We start from the raw sequence: 22,792 nt of genomic DNA, 5'->3' as shown, positions 1-22,792 counted from the left end.
CTATGTTCCCTGGGAGCCCTCCAAAACAAAATGCCCTTTACCTTTAAACACAACCAAATCCAACCAAATTTGCAGAACAAAAGAAGAATGCAAAACTGCAGGAATCCAGAAATCGTTGGGAAAATGTCAAACTAAAATAAACACTAACACCATGTCTTCATTAGCTCTATACTAAGTAGGTCAGTTCTTACAATTTATAGTGAGAAATCACTTCAATGAACCAGAAACATAAAAAAAAAAAATCTGTCAGGAAACCACAGATGATAGTAACATCATGCTTCCAATTGTTAACTTACAAAAACTGTGAAACTGGTTTGAAAATCATAGAATTTATTTTTATTCTGTTAATAATGGATTTGGAGTCTTGTCATTTCCTTCCCAAGTCCTTAGAACACAGTAACTTCAGCCTTTTAAATCTGCCTTTGCAGTTATACTAAAACCCAGAAAGTAACTGTGCATTAAATAGAAGCTGAAATCACTTTACATACACTTCTGCAATCCCAGCTGTTAGGTCCTCAAGAGAGAAGGAAGGGGGATGGGGTGGGGGGGGATGGGGTGGGGTGAGGTGGGGTGGGAAGCAACCATAACAAAATATTGGCAATGGCAGGTAAAAACAGAGGTATCTGCAGGCTTCCATGCTACAAAGAATCCAATATGAACTAGAAAAATCATGCTTTTTCTGTTTTTTTTTTTTCCAACTCAGGAGGCCAATATTTGGTTATAGGACAAAGATACCCTGAAAAGCAATGTAAATTGTCATTGCAGATCATAAAATTAAATACTCAGAGCACTTGCAGGGTATGGTTCTAAGGTTGGTATTTTTTCCACAGATTACAAATCACTGGGAAAAAACAACAACAAAAAATTGAAATCTGCCAACAGAAAGGTAACACTCTGCATAGAAAGAAATCTAAATTGCTCTTTAATACCTATAGAGGGTATGGAAAGCTGAAGAATTAAGTTTCAAAATTTAATTACTAGATACAAGTACCCTGGTGGTTACATAGCAAAAAGACTATCAGAAGAGAATTCTCATGCAGATCCAGCATACACTGGGAAGCATTACAGCATGGTAAAAAGCATTAGTTAGCCAGCTCAACAGATATGAATATTTCTTTTAATTATATACACCAATAGCCAAAATCCATATGAGATTGTCAGCTGTAAGGAAAAAAAAAAGGGGGGGCAGGGGGGGAGGCCAGCCGGGGGTGGGAGTTCTACAGCTTGTTTCTCACAACTGAATGGTTTCATTAGCACCAAACAACAAACCCTCAACAACAAATCTCTTGGCTTTTTTGCCCTAGCCAGCTATGACTTCTAGGGCTCACAGACATTACACTGAGTAAAAACAAGAACCAAGTGCGTTATAAAACATATTTACAGCAACCTCTGTATTACAGTGTTGTTTCACAGAAAATATTAAAATATTGGCTCTGTTTATCAAGTCAGTAGCTAGTTCACTCTCATGGCAAGCTGTCTGGAAGAATATTCTAGAGACATGCTTTACTTTTCAGACCTCAATTCAAAAAGGCACTCCACTTTTGGCCTAGCTTTAAATACATGAACAATCCCACTGAATACAAGATCACTTTTTGTGCTTAAGTTCATGATTATCCTTAAGCACTTTACCAAACTACCCTTAATTCAAAGTCATGAGTCTCTGAAATTGTTAAGTAAATTGTCATCAAGGCACTTGAGATATTGTGCCTGGAAACTCAGTGCCACACATAATTAGTACAAAATTTTACAGTATAGATAGAAAAGAGTAATCTTTTTGGTCATATGAAAGGATGAGGAGGCAGATACTGGAGTTTTATTTTGTTGAAGCTTTGGAAGAAAGTGAAGGCTTTGATTTCTCCTAGCTGAAAAAAGGAATAATCACAGGAGAGTTTTACAGATTAATTGTTACAAAAGCATTTTGATTTCTTCAGACAGAAGGTCCTCCTAAAGTAAAGGAATTACTGCTGTGCAGCAGTAATGCTGCACAGAGCTGAAATGCAAGCTTTTATTTTTCTCTTTTTCCTAGTGTTGCAAGTCAGCACAGCACAGCATGAATATAAGTACAGAGGGATTTTCTGAAAGCTGCAAGCAGTAACATTCAAATGAAAAAACTGGCAGTGTTCCACTTCACCCAGAAATTCCTGATGCTCAGCTGTATTTCCAAGAAAACATGATTCAGGCTTCAGATGACAATAAAACCTGCTTTATGCAGAGCACTCACACACAAAAAAAGTATCCGCACAAACGTGAATAGTTCCACTTAGGGATGCTAAAAAAGCCCTTTCTGTCTACTGCTTATGTTCACTGCAGTATTTTATAAAGAATAACAGCAGTGTACAGGAAGATTTCAAGCTGAACTGTGGCCTACTCTATAGGTTCTTCTTCAAGTCTGCAAGTGATTTGAATAATTTTATACACGCTGGAAATTCTTCAGACTGTTCCTCACACCAATTCAGAAGCTTTTAGAAATCTAGGATGACTTACACAGTCAAAGCGAATGGCCTTTCTCACCTTCCAACTTGAGGAAAAGGAAGTTCAAGAAGTAAGCATCACTCTGGTCCTTTTGGAAAAGGAAGGCAGTCCAATGAAACACTCGTCTTCAACTTCAAATCCATTCATGGCTAATACCCCTATTCCCATTATCCTCACCTCATTACTCCTTCAGTAGGAAGGGAACAATTTACACTGCAAAATCAGCTCAAACTACCAGTTTAACTCACCTACCCACCTGATAGTCAAATAAGCACCTTCACATTCCTCCATGTACTCTTAGATGAGAGTTTGTCTTAAAAATTCACAGTTATTTCACTATTCGCTTACTGGTTTCTCTTTGCCATAAGACCTGAAGTAACGGGCAACTACCAGACTGATGATGCACACGATCTGTTCATCATGCAAGTCATCTTTTTTGTATGCTCACAGGTTTGTATTCAGCTTCTAGAGCTCAGATTGAACCCTAAGATCTTCGGTGAAAAGATCATCTTTTGTTCTGCAGGTAGGGCACCGTGATTTCAAACGATGATTTCACCAGATGCTGCAGTGATTCTTTGCTGAGCAAAATAGGGATACTGCATGAGCCTGTTCCATATCCACTCGTTCCGGTGTAAGGCTTATCAATCTTTTTTTTTTTTTCTTTTAAACCATTAATCTATGCTCTTTATTAAGTATATCAAAATAATGTCAACATTTACCGCTAGGACTAACGCACATTTGAGATGAAAAATGAGCCATCTATATATCAATGAGCCCATGTTTCAGACCATCCACACGCTCATTGCTGTGTCAGGTCACATTCACAACATTTGGGATTAGGTGTTTAGAATGTTTCTAAGGATTAGAAATTATGCTGCTGCCATCAGTGATGTCTTCTGTATTCATCCTACCTTCTATAAAGCTGAAAGACAGTATACTAGGCCATAACTATTCTCTAGCTATTCACCACAACTTAATCAACTTTGTATAGTGAAGAAAATAATGACTACACGTTTACACTATTACTCTAACTACAGCAGAGCAGTGAGACATAATTGGTCCTGCTTAGCCCTTCATGGATAAAAATAAGCCTCACCTGGCTTATTTTCACCTTTAAAGATCTGCATGGCAGCTCAATGAGCAGTCACTACAACATTTTGCTTTTCTAGGCACTGAAAAACATATCTAAGATGCTCAGCCAGTAATACAGGTCTAGCTGAAGAATTATACAAAAGTCACAAAAAGTAGTAGTCAAGTTCCACAGGAAGCTTGACTAGACAGTATTATTGGTACTAAAACCTTCTCATTTTTCCTTTTGAGATTTTTCTAGTTGCCCATGCTCTCTCTCTGTAAGGAGCCATGTATTCTAGTGAAAACGTAAGTAATTTCCCTGCAGCATTTGGTCAAACCTCACATTGCTCCCTGTGGAGAATTTCACTTCTCAGATTTTGCCACAATACCTAAAATAATTCTGTCTGGAATTTATCTGTTGCTACCATTTGTCTTTCAGATTCCAGGCTCCACTGCAACAAAAATGGGGCAAAACAGGAAGAGCCACAAAGCAAAAAAAACCAAACCCCAAACCCCAACAAACACCAACTTCCCCCCACCCCATGAAACCACAACAACAAAACAAAGAAAAATACCAAACCCATACCAATTCAGGCTTAGAACCAAAGTCTAGACAAAAAAGAAAAAATAGCTATGGCAAAGCAAGGTATGAGTATATATACTCAGCCTTTTAAAGGGGAAAACATACCAGAACTGCAAATCAAAACTCTTCTTTAAACAATCTGAGCAAATGCCATGAAAATTTCCTCCAGGTCTATGAAATTAAAGCAAAGTAACAGAAGACTCAGTCAAAGAGAAATACAAATTCATCTATGTAATGAAATCAAATGAAGGAATGTTTATGAACGTATTCCACAAAGGCATTAAGAAAGATAGTTTTAATGTTATTCTTCACTGAAAAAACCAGCATGCTTGGTATCACTGAATTCAGGTAATTGCCGAATTAAGCAGTCACTTCAGTGAGTGCAAAACACATTTTAGAGTGCAATTTAAAAAACTGAAGATGCCTTTTGAGTTGAATCCATTTCAAGAATAGCAAACCCATGAGGATGTTTCTATGGTAACGACCACTGATGGCTAGAAACACCTAATCTGATAACATTCCAAGTGAAAATGATGCCTCTCTTTCCCATCTTTCAAAACACACTGTTTGCAAGAATAAGAAAATATCTCTTCCAGTATTCAGAAAGACAGACATATCTGTTAGCACTATAGGTTCTTACTAAACTAAACTATCTAGAAATTTTAACTTTGTAACGAGCTAGTTGTCTAGAAACGGACAATACACCTTGTATTAATATGCAGAGAAACAAATAAAGTTGTGTGTTCATGGGGTCTCATTTGATATTGTCATTTAGGAAGATTACAAAATGATGAGCTAGCCAAGAACGTTTCATTTCATTCTTTCCTATAGTATCACACACATTCTCCAATTTCAGCTAACAGGTGAAAAAAAGGCCATAAAAATAGGCAGCAATCTAACAGAAGTTTCAGATTTAGCAGATATCCATACCACGCCTAAGTAATGGGAAACTGCACTCTGATAATTGTTTGGAACAACTAGACGTATTACCATTTTCAGTGTTAAACCCCACGACAGATGGAGCTAGTGAAATCTGCAAGAACAACATATATCAAATGTCTTTTATCAGCTACATTGAAACAACATATTGGTTTTGTACCAGGTATATTTGGTATGCCAAAAACATTGGCCCTCCATTAAGTCACACATAAACAATAGTATTACAACAATCATATGGTACCTTACACAGTGTTCTACTGAGAGTTGTTTTCCACACATATTCATGTACATGTAAGCATCATATGCACTAACTGTAGTATTACTGCCATACAGGATCTAGTACTTAGCAGACTGTAGTGAATAAATAGTATTTCAGTAGTTTTGTCAAGACCAAAATACTTTCACTATAAAATCAATTTTAACTATTTTTTTCCTTTCACAGACAGAAAGGATTTATTTTCTTTACTGTATGTATAAAACATTCATACTAATAGCAGATATGATATTAACTTACTACTGATTTGAAATCTATTGATATATGTCTATCTTGAGAAGTGGAAGTCCAGCAGAAATTGAGTTTTTCTACTGGCTAAAAGAAACAGGCTGTGTTTCTAAATCAGTTTCCAAATGCTAAACATTTTATTGAAGAGCATAGGCATCCTTTACTTTCAGAAAAATGCATTCTTCAGTACAGCAATATACATATGCCAGCATATGCCACTTTTGACTGTTCTGTTTTTGTAATCAATGACTTGCCAGTCTCTAGCATGCTCAGCATGTGCTGAAATGCCTTACTAGACTGCAACTGTCAACATGCTGTCTCAGTCAGGATCACAGCATATGAAACATAACACACAGTCCCAAAATGCACCAAGTCTAACAAGTTGTATTACTTGAGAGATGAACTTCTTAGGAAAAAAAAAAAGCTGGATCATACTAAACAAAAAATGTTAAGATTACATTCACACTTTTTTGTGGGTCTTTTCAGTCTTTCACAATCAAATGTTTCCATTTCCTCACTCACCACTGCTCTTGTATTGTTCTGGAGGGGAAAAGGTAAAGAACACCATTTTGTTCGTTTCCCTGATACTTGTATTTAGGGGGTTTGTTTTTAAATAAAAGGAGATCCAGACAAAAGAAAGTGCTTTAGCCATCAAAAAATGTTGCCAGCGAAGTTTCAGACTTGACCCTTCATCATAACACTGCCACTGTCTAAAGCCCTAAAGCGAGGAGAAAAAAAAATTAAAAGAACCTTCAGTTTGGATGAGGTCTTGAGGTACTGGCCAGGCACTGAGACAAAATCCAAGGTACAGTGTATCAGTTAGTTGTCCAAAGTCCAAAGGTGTGCAGCTCCACTCTTGCATAGATTATAAACTCAAAGAATTGAAGGCTCAAGTCCTGCAGAACACTGAGATGCTGGCAGGACTGAGCAGCATGAAGGGTCTTAACTGTAAGACAGAACAAGGATGCTCCTGTCTAAGGCATTCTCCTGTCTTTTCAGTATGTGGCACTCTGGACCGATACTGAACACGGGATTATCTTCACCACAGTCCCCTTAAATAGCTGGGCATGAAGCTAAACAACACAGATAAGAATCAGTGGAATTCTCCAAAGACAGTGTTTTCTCCGATTAGAAAGGCACATATTATTCTAGCAGCTAGTAAAAAAGCTCTAAATTGAGGAACTGCTCACATTTCTAGGATCCATGACCACACTGGGAACACAGTGTTCTGAATTGCAACCCCACTTCACATTGAATTCAACACAGTGACAAAAATAGCATCAGCCTATATCAAACTATTAAATGAAACCACAAAACAGTAGAGACATTATCATAGTTTGAGTAATAATATTTTTCAGTTCTGTGGTGTTCAATTATATAACCACAATTTAGAGCCATTGAGCAAAGTTCTTTTGCCATTTCTGACAAAATTAAAACTCTCCTACTGTATGATGGTTCTGATCTTTTAAGAGCACCTTAAATTTGATGGAAATCCAGAAACTGACCAACAACACCCGGAATGTTTCTGCTTTTGCAAAGAACACTTGCAATAGAGTTCCAAGTCTAAAGAAGATGGTCCTATAACATGCCACTCTGATAGATGCCAGCTCAAACATGAAAATTTAATTCAATAATCCAACATCCAAGTGTCAGATCTAAAAATGTCCCAACCAAATTTTGGTCCTTTGCAGTTAAGGTGGGAATGTTTGAAAAATTGCTTTGCTGCATCCAGAAATCATAAAGTACTAGCATTTTGGAAACTGTAGCTCTTCAAGAATGCAAAAGGAAAACTTTTCTAAATATCAAAAAATAACTTTAAAATAGTGCAGGGGTATGTTTGTGTGTTTCACTTCTCATCGGATGCCTTTAAAATAAACACATTCTTCAAATGATTACATTCTCTTCTGCTACAATATAAGGCATGTTTGCTTTGCATGCTTCCCAACCAAAAATAACACACTGCCCTTGCATACTCAGTTAATAGCAGAGGAGCTTGCAGGAAGTCACTTTTTTCCTCATTTTAAACACTGTTGGTATCAGCAGAAGAAGAAAAATTTTTCTTTGTTACAAAATGACAACAGAACCAACATAAGTTAAATCAGGTTGTTAAATTCTACTTAATTTTAAACTAGGACAGAAAGAAATTCATTAAAAGCAGCTCAAGGAGAGATCTGTTAAGAAGGGCATGTGTGTGTGGTTTTTGTCTCAGCTAAAGAAATAGTGCATCCTGGCATACACCACAACTTCAAAATTTTTGTTGCATTCTGAGAAAAAGGAGAATTTACAGTATGTCTCACCTGTCCAAACACTACTGACAACTAAATGCTTGTTTTTGAAGTGGATCTCATACAACTTCAGACTGGGTAATAACACAAATAAACTTGGTGAATTGATCTGAAGAAGGAATGTGATTTAACCTGGCTAAACATCATCTGGTACACAATAAATACAGAAGCTAGAGGATATTAAAACCATCACTGAGCATAGCTGTGCATTCTGACCTGTCATTAACAGACTTGATCCTCAGTTGCTGTAACACTTAAAAATTCCTTTAAAAAGGAATTTTTTCTTTGTTCCTTAAAAAAATATTTTCTTACTCTTAAAAGGTTAAGACTGTAGAATTCCTTTGACTCCTTTCAGAAGGCATTTTCTAGACTCATAACATAATGGTAGACCCACAGAAAACCTCCTACCAAATGATGTAATGTGAAACAATGGAGCAGGGGGATGGGAACAGCGGGGAAGACAGGAGAGCAGCACTTTACACACAAATTTTTTAAAAGTACATAAAAAAGTTATAAAAGCAGTAATAATCTTCACATCATGTCTTTCTGGAGGAATAGGTGACTGTGATAAACATCTTGTGATGAACTTTCTCTGCTAGTCATGAATCCCCAAGGAAAAGCCCTGTGATTCCAGAGTCACTGCTGAGCTGGACAAAGCTGTCCTCTGACAATGCAATACGCTCTAGGAAACTAGTGAGATAAGAGAACTTTACTTTATGACACTGATATGCCAATTACTATCTGCAGAAAAAGAATCAGTGCTAATCAGAAAATGTACGTTCACAGTCCTAGACACACTAGTGACACACTTTGGTAAAAGTTCTTTTTAAGTGTGTTTTCTTCTTTATGTTCTTTATGGGTTTTTTAATTCTGTATTTGTTCAAATTGACGTATCATTGTCATCTTGAGACATGAACAACCATATAACTTACAAGCTCTCAGTTCTGGTACAGTACATTTTGTTTTACATTTGTGTTCTCTTGTTATTTTTAAAATTTATTTTAAAATAGCAAGCTTACTGCTGGATAAAGCACTGACTGGAAACATATTTGCTAGAGGGGAAAAACTAAAAGCTAAGCTTTACTGATGTCAAGGAGAGAAAAAGCGCTCGTTCCAGGTGACCTACTACCTTAAGAGGGTGTGAAATCATGGGAGAAAATAGGGAACAACAACATTTAAATCAAATTTCACTTCTGATCTGGGGCAGAGCAAGTCAGAGAAGCACATAATTTTAAACAATATTTCCTCTGAGACAAATATCCATTCATACCAAAACTCAGCAAGGTTGGTGCACCAAGTCTGTAACAGAATCCTTGACTCAGAGAATAACTTAGGTTGGAAGGGACCTCTGGAGGTCACCTAGCCCAACCGACCCCACAAATGAGGGCCAACTGGATTAGGTTACGCAGGGACTATTTAACTTGCTTTGTAAGGAGGAATGGTGGCTTTAATAGTGGTAAAATAATAGGTGCAAAAATTGCTTGTAACATTCCTTAGCTCTTTATGGTTGTTTGGGTTCACCCTTTCATACCTGCAGGTATCACAACCTCTTCCAATGAAAGCAAGTTACAAGATTCCTCTCCTTTTGGGTGGATAATGGACCACAACACTTGCATAACAACAGCTCTCAAGCCTTTTGATTGCGGTTGGCATAGCTGATGGTTCCCTGTGATCACAGTTCTGCAGCCATCATCTTACAGCCTATGTGTTTTCTATCCTAAAAACATACCAAATGAGAAAAGGGGTTTTCTTCTTGATTTTTTGAAGTAAAGACATACTTATACTGCTCAAAACTTCTGGAACTCTGAAAAAATGACTTACGCAGAACTGGGGACTTCAAATAACCTAGAAAACGCAGCTGGGAATGGGTCTCATTTAACAGCTTTCTAAACAACTCCATCACCTCTTAGCAACCTTAACATCTCTTCCTAGAGTATGCACAACAGAAAAAAGGGTATCCCAGTACAACTGCAATTCTTATTAAAACAATCCAGTAGGTTCAGCAGAAATATAAAACAGATTCCTTAGTGTGTCATTCTCCCAAAATGATCTTCAGATAATTACTCTTGAATTATTTGTCTTCCTTTCTAGCTTTTTGGTAAAACTTTAAAACTGAATCAGTATATCCAGACAGTAAACATGTCAGTAACCAAGTCAACATATCGTATTCATCATTTATTGCAGAGCAGCTCCACATCTTTCATGATGATTGCTTGAAATTCAGAATCTCCTCTAAACTACAATTAGGATCAAACTTATCAGAATCTTTCCAGAACATGTAATTGCAGCAAAACCCACCAGACACATCCTCTACTGCTGTTACACTTAACAGCCAGCTACAGAAATACCTGCAACCTGCAAAAAGTAAAGGGCATATCGTTGCTTTGCCTAAGTGCTACACACTGTGACTGACCAATAAACCCCTACAATAGAAGAACGCTCAGATGGGCAAAGGTGATGTGCCCATGAAGCTCACAGAATGATGCAGGGTGGGACTGACCACAGCTGTTGCAAAGAAACTGACTCAACCCAAAGAGGACCTTTGTTTTAGATACACAGCTATAAACAGTTCAGTGGATCAACTGATGGTGTTAATGTTTCTCCCCAGTTCATTAAAAGAGTGTGAACATGTCCCTGAGTCAGTCAGACCAGCCTATGGGGGAGTGAACATGTGGCTCAGCCCAACACAGAGTATAAAAACTAGACAGCCAACAAAAGAATTTCGAAGACAGCAACGGGCTTGAGCTGGCTTCAACCCACATATTCCTTCCTGGTGACTGGGGACACTGAGCACCGTGACAGTGAGCATATTATAGAGACCAGTAATAGGAATCACATTGGTATTGTGATTGAACTGTATATTGCAATTGCCATGTTTTGCTAAGTGTAATTTACATTTGCATTGTGATTTTGGTATATTTTGTATCACTCTGCTGAATCAGAAATCCTGTGTAACAACTATCTTCAAATAAGTAAATATGATATTACACATTACATCCTCCACGCATGGAATATCTAAAATAACCTGGTCAGAGAGTATTGGACTCTTGACACACACTGTGATAACAAAAAATGACCCTGGCTGCCCTGTGACATTTGTGGACAATATCATCTAGGAATAAATTAGAGTAAATAAAACCATCTTCTTTTCAAAACACATTTTGCCTAACACTCCAAAACCAGCTGACTTGACAACGTGATGGTGCCACAGAGGCAGAAGCGCTACTATTAATCCTGAGGATTAACAGCCAAATCACTCCTCAATGCCATTTCCACGGTAAAAAGTTTGGCCATGATCATTCTGTCTATAGAGTTTGTCCACATTCAGATGGAAAATGCTTACATTGAAATTTCAGCTACAAAAGGGGAATGCTTTTTGTGGACTACATAAGCAGTTTTCCACTTTCTGCTAACAGATTACAACTACTTGCAGCAGAAGTTTCCTTAATTTATTTTGTGTCTGCAATGACTCCAACACAAAGTTGAAGACCAAACGGGAGAAGTAACATGCAAGTTAAAAGCCACTGTTAGTGTTTTAAATTACAAAGTTTAAGACAACATTTATTAAAATTTTAAGTCATATTGTGTGCTCTGAAGAAAATAAAATTTTCTTAAGCTTAGAAAAAGTAGTAACTTCTCTACCTAAAATACACTGACGAATTTAGTCTTCCTGAAGGTATTCAGTGTCCCCCAAGCTATCACTGTATACCATTTCTTACAAAAAGCGCAAGAGTACTATCTATCTTATTAGCAAAACCAGAAGACAAGGTTAGAATTCTGTTCTGGCCTTGAGGAAAAAAAAAAGCAAACAAAGTGCCGAAATACATAAAATGGCAAAGCCTGGAAAAGCAAAAATAGGGAGAGGAAGAGAAGAAAACAATATGGTAACACCAGCTAGACTACACTAGTATGCCATACATCCTAATCAAGTGACAGAAAATGAAGTTGCCACTGTAGCGAATGTTTCCAAGATGAAAAGAGGTTGGGTACAGAGGCAGGTGCAGAAGGAGGAACTGTTTGTGACTAGATGACCTTTAAAGGTCCCTTCCAACCCAAACTATTTTATGATTCTATGTTGTAACATAATGCATTTGTAAGAGGAAAAATTACATTTACATTGCCACAATATCTTTGACATTTCCAGCTTTCAAAAACCAGAAATCACACCAGTGATGAAGATGCACCGAAATGGATTTTGGCAGCCAACTTGAAAGTGGAGCTGGTAACACAATTTTCATTCAATGAGGGCATAAATCACACTGTTCAGATGGAAAAAAAACCAAGCAGCAGCAGCACTTTTAGGAGCAGTAGCAGGTAATCAGGAAAAGTAAAATGGCAAATATTCTGATGGTGGGTGTTCACCAGAACAGTGAGATTGAACACAGGCCAATAAGGTTCCTAATCAACTTATTTTACTCACTCATTCAGTATGTGGAAAAAACCTTACCTATACAGAGTTCACCCTGTGAGCCTGGCAGCTCCCTTCAACAGCTGATCTGCACAGGTAGGGAATCGCACCTATGCTACTGGCTAAAGAGTTCAAATAAAAATTATGATGTTAACTATGTACAAGGCCAAGGATATAAAGTAAAGCAAAAAGAGAATGAGGAGTAAATCAGACCTGAGAAAGTGACACTGGCAGAAGCTTGAGCCCAAGAAGGTGGTAATGATCCTCTGACAACATCTCAACACAAACCCACCATTTTAAGAGTACAGTTTTTAAGTGTACACTGTTTAAACAACATCCAGCTTTGTAATTTCTACTAAATGTTAAACTTAGTCAACATGATTTGTTCTCACACAACTTTTCAGTTAATTATATTACTATGTTATGCTGGTTTCTTTCTGACCAATAAAATAAATAAATGTGGACTGAGGGAATAAACAGCAAGAAACCACTTCCACAAAAAGCCTGGAAAAGGATTTTAAATACTACGCTTAGCATTTTCATTCTTGAATGTTTCTTGGCTTGCGTGCATTACTTGATACATGAAATCAATTAGATGCCAGGATAGATGGCCTCATAGGAAGCACACTGGCTTCTGTTGAAATCACTGGAAAAAAGCCAAAATATTTGCCCAGAAATAGGAAATGTGGCCTGGCAAGAACGGTGTGTATTTTACATTTTTGATGTTCAAGTCATTGTGAACTATTCATTAAAGGCCTTTTGTTATACCTACCAAAAAAAGCAGGGGGGGAGGGAGGGCTAGCCCTTCTTGTAAGTCCCACAAAAGCTACGCTAATACTCTTGATGCTATTCATGTAGTATGTACTTTGGGTAAAGCCATTACCTTTACACAAAATAATTACTGCAGTCAACAAAATGGAAAACTATTCCTCCACAACATTCGACCAAAAAAATCCACGTTACAGCACGTTTTAGTATAGCATTATTTTCTGAGACTCTCAGAACTCAGCTTTGACAAAGCCACATGGTGTATAGGGTTCCATCATCAACTACGTCAACATTATACATATGAAAACATAATTTGTTATATTGGTTGACTGAAAAGTAAGTGCTCACTAAAATCCTACACCTAAGCAGCTGCACATGGAAAAGCTCAAAGAGATTAAATCCCTTTCTCATGGTTATCTACTGAGACAGTGGCAGAGAGAGAAAGCACCAAAACAAAACCCTCTGACCAACCTCTATGAGTATGCCCTTTAAGGTTTCTGCCCTGCAAAGTGGAGTCTGAATACTAAATAAGGGACAGACTGTATTACTTAACCCAAATGGCTACCCACTTTACCAAACCACAAGAGAATTCTCTATTAAAGTTTCAGTATACCTGGGTGGTAGATCTGGTCTCACAGAACATTACACTGGCATGAAATTGGGGGAAAAAAGCAAGCTGAGGAGGGCCTGGAAAAATTAGGACAGGAAAAATTGCTACCTGTCCACAAAGTGATTCTTTCCTTCCTTCCATCCTGAGTACCTGGAGTTGTCTCAGCCTTCCACTTCTCAAGAGTGGTACAGTATGTCTATTCTCAAATTAGGTTTTCAGAGTAGGATGTGACATTTGTCATAGGTTTAGCTCCTGCTTCTCTGCAGGAAACAAAGTCTAAATGTAGTCCAGCCTGGGAAAACACTGCTTAAATACTGAGGCCAGGATTCAAAGAATCTATGTGACCTTAAGAAGAGCCAAACTCCATACCGAAAGAAAACACAGTAATTACCCTGAGTAAATTGGTTCTTAGTAGCCATTGTCTGAAGCTTTTTAGCTATACTGAATACTAACGTCTATGGATTGCTAACCATTTACTATGTTGTTCTTGAACTGCTGACGTGATTTCAAATGTATAATGTGGCAATGGCTGGATTTTGTTGGATTGGCCTCACTGCAGTAAATAATGCACTAAAAGTGAAGAAGTGGATAAACTTAAAATTGCTGTTTGGCAGAGAACGGGTAACCAAATATTCCTGCAGGCTATCATTAGTCCACTAACTCAGATGGCCTGCATAGTCCACAGTTTGTTTATAGTGTGATTCACAGCATGTCTGTGCCTGCACCACCACGTCTGGGATGTCACTGTGGAAACAAAAAGCCTTGGCTCCTAACTCAGGGATACTGTAGGATCATAGGACAATTAGGGTTGGAAGGGACCTCAGGATATTCCTAGTCCAACCTCCTGCTCAAAGCAGGGTCACTATAAGATCAGACCCAGTTGCTCAGGGTTGTATCCAAAAAGGAACATGAAAACCTCCAAGGATGGAGAAAGCACAACCTCTCTGGGCAGCACGTTCCAATGCCTACTTGTCCTCTTCATCAGTAAGTAATGAATGCATTAGAGTAAAACAGCAGAAGCCTCCTCATTACAAGTGATTTCACTCCCTATCAGGTACACTGTGTGAATGAGACCCAGCAGGACAGGCCAGTAAGAAGGTATCAAAAATGAGATTATTCACGTACTTTTCAGCAAATCAGAATTACGTGCCAAACAACCATTCTTTTTAAATCTCAAAGAAAAATGCATGGAACATTTGATGTCTTTGAAACAAGCTGCAAAGCTGACCTAAAATTACAACCCATGCACTGAAGGGCTGACCTGCAGTAGTAGAAGTTCACAGTACATTTTCCCAGGAGCAATCAACTGATGTTGGCAGAGAGGAAATAAATTTGTCAGAAGTAAAAAAAATTCTGCAACAAACCAATGCACTCTTAAAAAAACCAAAGCCAACTAGGAAAAATGTCCATGACCCACAAGCAGAACACGAAACACAAGGACAAGCCAATTTAATCTTACCTCAGCCTCACAAAGTGCCTGAAGACCCTGTAACACTATGGCAGCAGGTGAAGCTTGATCAGGTTTTGTGCATTCATTTAACACCTGGGAAATTGCAGCCAACATGTCTGCTCCATGCTGGTATGGCCTAAAGGAAAAAACATGTGATACAAGGCAATATTCATGCATACACACAAGTTCTATTCTATACCCAAAAATTCATTAAGTATTGGTTTTGTTTTAGTGACAACTAAAACAGACTAAAACTGGGAGGGAAAAAAAGATACAAGGGAGAATATGATAGAAAGCTCTAAAGGCTGAGTGACATGGAGAATTAAATCAGCAGACATTAAGTTCCAAATAAAAGATCACCAAGAGGTTAAGCTATGGAAGTTTTTGTCCAAGGATGCTGTGTATGCTAAAAGATTACATCATTCAGGAAGCGACTAAGAAGGAAAATCCACGTGTGCTATTAAAGACACTATTCTTTGCTTCTTTGTTGTAGTCTTCTCTAAGTACTCACTACTGTGTATTGGTGGAGAGTCTGGCAGCAAAAGATTTTGGCCCTCTTACATCAGATAGGAGCATTTTTCCAAATTTTTTTCTGCTGGAATGTCATTTGTCTCTTCTTCAATGACTGCATGGGCTGCTTGTTTGCTTTCCAGTCTTTTAGGATCCATTCCGTTTTACCAGGCAGTGATGGGGAAGGTGTCAACTACTGATTCAGCAGTTCCTCATACTGTTTCTGTAAGAACTTGGGGTAAATAGCACCTGGCTAGATGATTCACATGCATGGAACATTCAGGCTTCCTCTATTTGCTCTCACTTTCTTCCAAATAATTTCTAAATGCATGAAAAACGTGCATACACCTGAACTCTAACTACACCACTTACCTGGCAAAAAGAATATTACAGCTGCATTGAGATTTATCTCTTGCTTTTAACTTCTTTTTTTTTTCCCCCAATTTCTTGAAAAATGCTCTTTGGCAAAATTAAAGAAGGTTGAAGAGGTAAAGGAAAAGGTATTTTCTTTAAGAATTTTATTTTTTAGTTGATGATTGAAAGATACACGAATCTTCCCAGCTGTTAGTAACAGACCCCCAAGAAAGAAAGTGAAAAGTGGAACCCAAAAGATAGGTGACAAAGAGAAAAGATGGTACTGTGCACATAAAACCAGGAAGTAAATGATAATGTATTTAAAAATAATCTTTACAGGAACTGCAAATTATGATCAAGTACTGATATTCACAGATTGTTAGAGCTGGAAAGGATCAATGTATCATCCAGTCAGACTTGTAAAACTGTGTTCTGCGGTCAGTATTATATCTGAATAAAGACCAGTAATTTGCATGTGACAAAATACAGTTTTCAGAAAAGCACCCAATCTTTCTTTGACTAGATCAAAAGATAGACAGATCATTAGTTGTTTCTTCTAATGTTTTACCGCTCTCCTTTTATAATTTGGAAGTGGTATGCTTTAAGTTTCTACTGTGGACCAGTATAGGAGGCATGTTTTGTTTCAGGATGAAGACATTTTAATTTTAACATTATTTATACATGCTTTCTATTAGTTATAGTATAAAACCGAAAACTTACTAGCTGCTGAGATTAGCAATGCCTGAGTCAGTATCTCATACAACTAGAAAAATATTACCCACAAATGATAAAATAGAGTAGGTAAAAATAATTATGCAGCTTTTCTGGGGTAAAAAAAAAAAAAAAAGACATACAAAAGACCTAAGATGGGTAACACTTGCGCTTACCTCTGCCTACAAATATCTCTTATACAAGCAGCTTTAGCAATCAGCTTTTCCCACTGAGCATCTTTGTCAACAGACAAAGAGGGCATATCGGACATTGCCAAGAACTTCTGCAATTCTGGGTAAATTCGATCCTAGAAAAGATATAATTTAAACATTATCATCACACCTTCTAAAGCTGGTGACAAGATTTTCAATGGCTAGCACTTTTACATGACTTCTAAATACCACTTTTATTGCATACCATACTTCGCTTTTCTTCATTATTGGAATGTAATGCTGCATTGAGAGTTAACCGGCTTTTGCAGACCAAATCTCTGTTGCTACTTTACATACAGAGAAGTAGATTATTGCCATGTAACTAAGGTATTGTTCTTACTACATGTTATGAAAAGTAGAAAGCTGTCCTTCAAACTATTTTTTTTTCCTAATTCCAGTCTGAGACCTGATGAAGTGAAGAGCAGGTTTCATGAAAGACATACTACTGAAATTTTTCACTAAAACAGAATCAATATAGGCACCACTTCCACCATTTACTTTATACTGTTGATAATGAGATGCTAGTATAAGCAATGTTCCAAAATTAATTTCCTTCTTTGGTTAGAGGTAATGAAGTTTTTCAACTACACTTATCTAGTGACACTACAAGAATTTTCTAACCTGTCTTTCCCATAGGGATGTCATCAGCCGCAAAGTAATTGCTCTAAGCTTTGGTGTGCTCCCCAGCATGTGTATGGCACGTAGAATCTGAGCTACACAAACCTGAAAGAAATTTTTTAACCAAATGTCACTGTTACTTTTTACGTCCAAGAACAAAGACTAATCTACAAATCATTATTTTACAACCAAGTACAACAAGGAGATAACTGTCCAACTACAATGTCAGAAAGAAAGAAACTGCAAGTTGTTTCCTGAAAAACTTTAGTGCATAACGAGTCCAAGAGCAGCATCTTATGATATATATATAACAATGATACAGTGCAGACAATAAAACATAATTAACATTTCACTCTTTAAAACAAATATCATATCCCATCCAAAATATCAGAAAGTTATGCTGAAGTTTACAAATCAGTTATTTTAAGCAAGCAATGCATTGCTCAGTCTAAATCATTTTTTAAAAATAAATGACCTTTGTTGATACAGTTTTTGGTTTACTAAAATTTTTTCATTCTGACCTTGTGTACACCCAGTGTAGGCAATGTATACAATATATCCCTGTAAAGTGCAGGCTCCAAAGGTCTTCCCAATTTAAATATCAGAACTGGGATCAGATTTGGGACCTAAAATAAAACAAAAGCAGGAAATAAACTTCAAACTAGGTTGCCAACACTGTATCTTACATAAGACAGTGAACTTGTCAGAACATATTAGAAACTCCTACCGTTTCGCTTTTTTTTTCTGCTAATAGGAAAGAGAAAGGAAAATTCTAAACGCTGTAATTTCATAGGACTTACAATTTATTTCTTTTTAAGTTATCATCTCAAAAGCACCTTGTTATGCATGTTCAACTGTAACCACTGCAATAATCTAATTTCCACAATAAACTCATTTTTACTTGAAATTCCATTACAGGCACTGAAAGGAACATGTAATTGAAAATGGTACATTAAAATACATAGCAAATCAATGAAGAAACTATTGCAATTCAGTTCTGTCATTACAGAGGAATTCTGATATGTTATAATCATATACCACAAACCTGTCATATAATACAATATAATTTACTGTATTCTTTAATATATGGTACAAAACTTCCAGAGAGCTGCCCCTGAAGTGACAATGAAGGAAAGGAGACTTATTTACCTCCATTCCCCTTTTATTTAGATGAGATTTTCAGTATTTTCATACCTGCAGGGCCTTCAGTTTTTTGTTGTGAACATTCATATCACTACGTTGTAAAATTAAATCTACTCATGATGGCCTTGCTTTTTTTCCCCACTTGATTTTACGGATACTTAAAAATTAATTACACAGCACTGGTTTACATTCTGCCTTTATACAGTAGTAATGATTTTCACTTAGCCACATGGGTTAGTCTTCCATAGATAAAACTTGTGTTAAAAGATAATGTCATTACCAAGAACAGAAAGGCTAATTAGAAAATGTAGTATTTAGCAGTAGTCAGCAGATACAATTATTTTTGAGTCTCCCGACTTTCAGAAAATTATTTTCCTTACATGGTATACAGGTTATAGAGTTCTCCATTTCACTTTTAGTGTTTACCTCTGGAGTGAGTCACCCTTGGAAGAGTTTTCTTCCTCTTTAACCTCAAATTACTGTAAGTCTAGAAAACTCATTCAGTAAGTCCAACATTGGAGGCTTAAAGCAGGAGAACAAATGTGTATTAAATCCCATACATACTGGTCTGAGCAAAAAGACTGAGCAAGTCTCAAACCTTACGTTTACAATATGAGGTCCAACCTTTAATCCGATCCATAAATCTTACACCTCTGAGAATTTATCCTGGTAATGCTGACCCTATATATATATATATATATATATATATATATATATATATATATATATATGTATATGTGGTTTATACATCCAGTGGTTCAACTATTAATGGGAAATTCTGCTACAACATTCTCTCAATATGCATTTTTATATGAGCAGATGTCTTCAGATGACAAAATTTTTCACTGTACAAAGGCCTGTCTCACTCCACAGAAACTACAGAGCAAGAATAATGAATAAAAATCCAAGAGCTCTGGGATTTTGCATACTTCCCTCTATAATTACTGATTCCAAATTACAGACAAAAAAAATACTGTTTGTTCTACAAGATACCGCTATCTTTACAAGTGAGCAATCCAAATTCATGCTTCCACAAACCTGTTCTGGAATCCATATTTAATATCTAAGGAATTAACTATAATACATTATTTTTTCAGTTTTCCAAATACTACTTGACATTCTTAAACAGAATAAATCCCTTTATAAACCAAAATTTCCCCACATTTTTGACTAATTGACTAGTCTCCCTCCCTCCCTCTATTTCCCGAGGTAGTCATCACCCCATCACCTGCCTAGACAGAGGACTGGCTTTACTGTAAATCTTTCAAAGCAAAATCCATAAAAGTGACTGAGAATTTAAGGTAGTATTCATTTGAGAAGACCTTCACACCCAGGAGCACTTTCAGTACAAGTTTAACAGTGCCTTGCTTTCCCACTTGTTTATTCCAAGCTCAAAGCATCTTCTTAGCAAGCACCCTCCCTCCCCTTTCTTTCAGACCTTTGGACTGAAGATAATTTGGGCAGTTTTCCAGCTTTTGTTGTACACTAGTTTTGGCTGGGATAGAGTTAAGTTTCTTCACAGTAGCTAGTATGGGGCTATGTTACGGATTTGTGCTGGAAACAGTGTTGATAACACAGGGATGTTTTAGTTAGTGCTGAGCAGTGCTGACACAGAGTCAAGGCCTTTTCTGCTTCTCACCCCACCCCACCAGCGAGGAGGCTGGGGGTGCACAAGAAGCTGGGAGGGGACACAGCTGGGACAGCTGACCCCAACTGACCAAAGGGATATCCCATACCATATGATGTCATGCTCAGCATATAAAGCTGGGGGAATGTCGGAGTGGGAGACGGACCTGGAGTAACGATGAGTCTCAAAGCGAGTATGGTCGTTCTTGTTTATTCAGATTACTTGACAGGTTTATATAGAAGCTAAGCAAAGCACGCGCTAACAGCGACTATTCCATTGGATAACTATACTTGTCCACACGCTTAAAACAGTTATATGATTGGTACAAAGTTGCCGTTCACGCACTGTTCACAAAGGGGGGTTTATCAGCATTTTCCCAGACTTAGTCCCGCTTATCTTGTTTTACCAAGTACTCCTTCTGCTGTTCTCAAGGGAATTTCACCTTGATCTCTGGCTCCCAGGCCCCATCAAAGGCTGGATTGCTCACATCAATCAAGTCATGTCCTTTATCACTTAACCATTCTTCCACAATTCCCCCTTCTTGTTTTTGAGTGATCCAGGCATGATTTATCATGGTTCTAAAAGCCTTTTTGACACAGCTACATGCTACACAAAAACACAGACCTATGATAACTAAAATTATTAAAAGTCGTAATCCCTCAGCTAACAAACCCTTCAGCCATGATGGTAAGGACCCAAATAAACTGGTTAACCATTCATCAAAAAACCCTTGATTTTGTCGAATTTTATTGACATGCTCTTTCAGCCATTGTAGTTGTTTGTGAATTGATTCACTATGATCAGACAGGTTCATACAACACATGCCTTCAAAATCCTCGCAACCATGACCTTGGGCTAATAACAAAAAATCAATTGCTGCTCTATTTTGCAAAATTGCATGGCGTAAGCTATTTTGATCCTCTAATAACGTTTCTATTACCTGGGTAGTAACATTTGCTTGTTTTTCAGCCCAACAGGCTAATTGCCCAACCTGTTTCAGGGCTCGTCCTGCTGCCCCCCCAGGTATGAGCAGGGACAGGAACACTCTCTCAGTGGTACTGAGGAGGGCAAGTTCATCATCACAATCCGGGGAAAGACCCGTGACTTCTCGTTTTGTTTGATGTTTGATTTCTATTGTTTTATTTCTTACATTTTTCCACCAATTTTGATCTGGGGCTAATAACGTTAATTTTCCAAGATAGCACGGCCCACGAAACACGTTCTGTGGAACTCCTTGCCACGCTCTATCACCACATATTAAAAATACATCTGGAGGCAAGGCCTTTGGGGTGCCATTGTTCCAGATTGGTACCCCTCCCTTAGTCTCGGCTCCTAGGGCCGCCTGATTCCCACAATAACCAGCGGGATTGTAATAATCGTTATAGCGATCTTCTTTTGACGTGACATTTGTCCACTCAGTCCAGTTAAATTTTCTATAATAATTAGTGCCAGGAAAGGCGGGTCCTCCAAATATAAAACAAGTTTGAGTCTAATTTTTTGAGCTATTGCCAATTCTCATTGATCCTAACAAGCTTAACTCTTGGGGGTCCCACGGCAATGTAACATTTAGACTATTAATGAGTGTGGCACTACAGCCGCTAACATTGGTAGCTTGACTACAGTTTTGTTTAGCAAAACTACTAAATTCGTTTGCCTTAAAACCTGGTACCCCATTAGACACGTCCAGAAAGGCTCCGTAGCAGATGCAAGTGAGAGGCAAAACGCTTGTTGACCTGTTTGGTTCGCCCAGGTAACCCACATATTTTCTCTGGGCTCAATTTTGTGAAGACTCATCACCACCGGGAGTGTTATCCCAATTATGAGGAGTAGGATCATCTTGCTCGTCGGATGATCCATGAGGAACTAGAACAGGTTTCACATTTCTGCTCGGCACCCACACTGGACCGCGATCTGTGGAGATACACATATATCCTCGACCATTAAATATAACTGGGACTGGCCCTAGCCACATTCCAGAGGCAGGATCGTTGTAATTTACTTTAAATTGTGGTAGTGTCGTTGTATCATTAAATTTAAGGTGCTGATGATGGATTACTACCAGCGGTTCTTCTCTATCTCCCATAAGACAAAGAAAGTTCAGTGTAAACAGTACACGATGTACTCTCTGTTGAGGATCTACCTCTATATCCTTTTGCTTATTTAGGTGGTCCTTCAAGATTTGATGCGTGCGCTCCACTAGTCCCTGACCAGTAGGCGAGTGTGGGATTCCTGTAACATGATTGACTCCCCATCTTGCTAAAAATGCTCTAACTTTTTGGCTAATATAAGCAGGTCCATTATCCGTTTTAATATGCTCAGGCACACCTAGCACCGCAAAACAAGCAAGCAAATGTTTACATACATGATGCGCCTTTTCTCCAGGCAACGCAGTTGCCCATATCATTTTTGAAAAGGTGTCTATGGTGACATGCAAATATTTCAATCGACCAAATTCGGGAACATGTGTGACATCCATCTGCCATAATTCTAACGCTTTTAATCCTTTTGGATTCACTCCAGACCCTATGC

At 37.8% G+C, this 22,792-nt stretch overlaps 1 protein-coding gene across 1 annotated transcript in view; it reads right to left on the bottom strand.

Annotated features, from left to right (window-relative positions):
* The window catches only part of FOCAD (focadhesin), a 144,466-nt gene that overhangs the window by 58,845 nt on the left and 62,829 nt on the right, over nt 1-22,792 (bottom strand). The window contains exons 12-15 of the mRNA XM_075526933.1: nt 18,015-18,119; nt 17,497-17,598; nt 16,840-16,970; nt 15,098-15,224 (exon numbers count right to left, since the gene is read on the bottom strand). Coding sequence (XP_075383048.1) covers nt 15,098-15,224; nt 16,840-16,970; nt 17,497-17,598; nt 18,015-18,119 — 465 coding nt within the window. The remainder of the gene's footprint in view (nt 1-15,097; nt 15,225-16,839; nt 16,971-17,496; nt 17,599-18,014; nt 18,120-22,792) is intronic.

Source organism: Mycteria americana, chromosome Z (genome assembly GCF_035582795.1).
Source record: "Mycteria americana isolate JAX WOST 10 ecotype Jacksonville Zoo and Gardens chromosome Z, USCA_MyAme_1.0, whole genome shotgun sequence".
Classification (NCBI taxonomy): domain Eukaryota; kingdom Metazoa; phylum Chordata; class Aves; order Ciconiiformes; family Ciconiidae; genus Mycteria; species Mycteria americana.
This window is presented reverse-complemented; position numbering and strand designations above follow the sequence as displayed.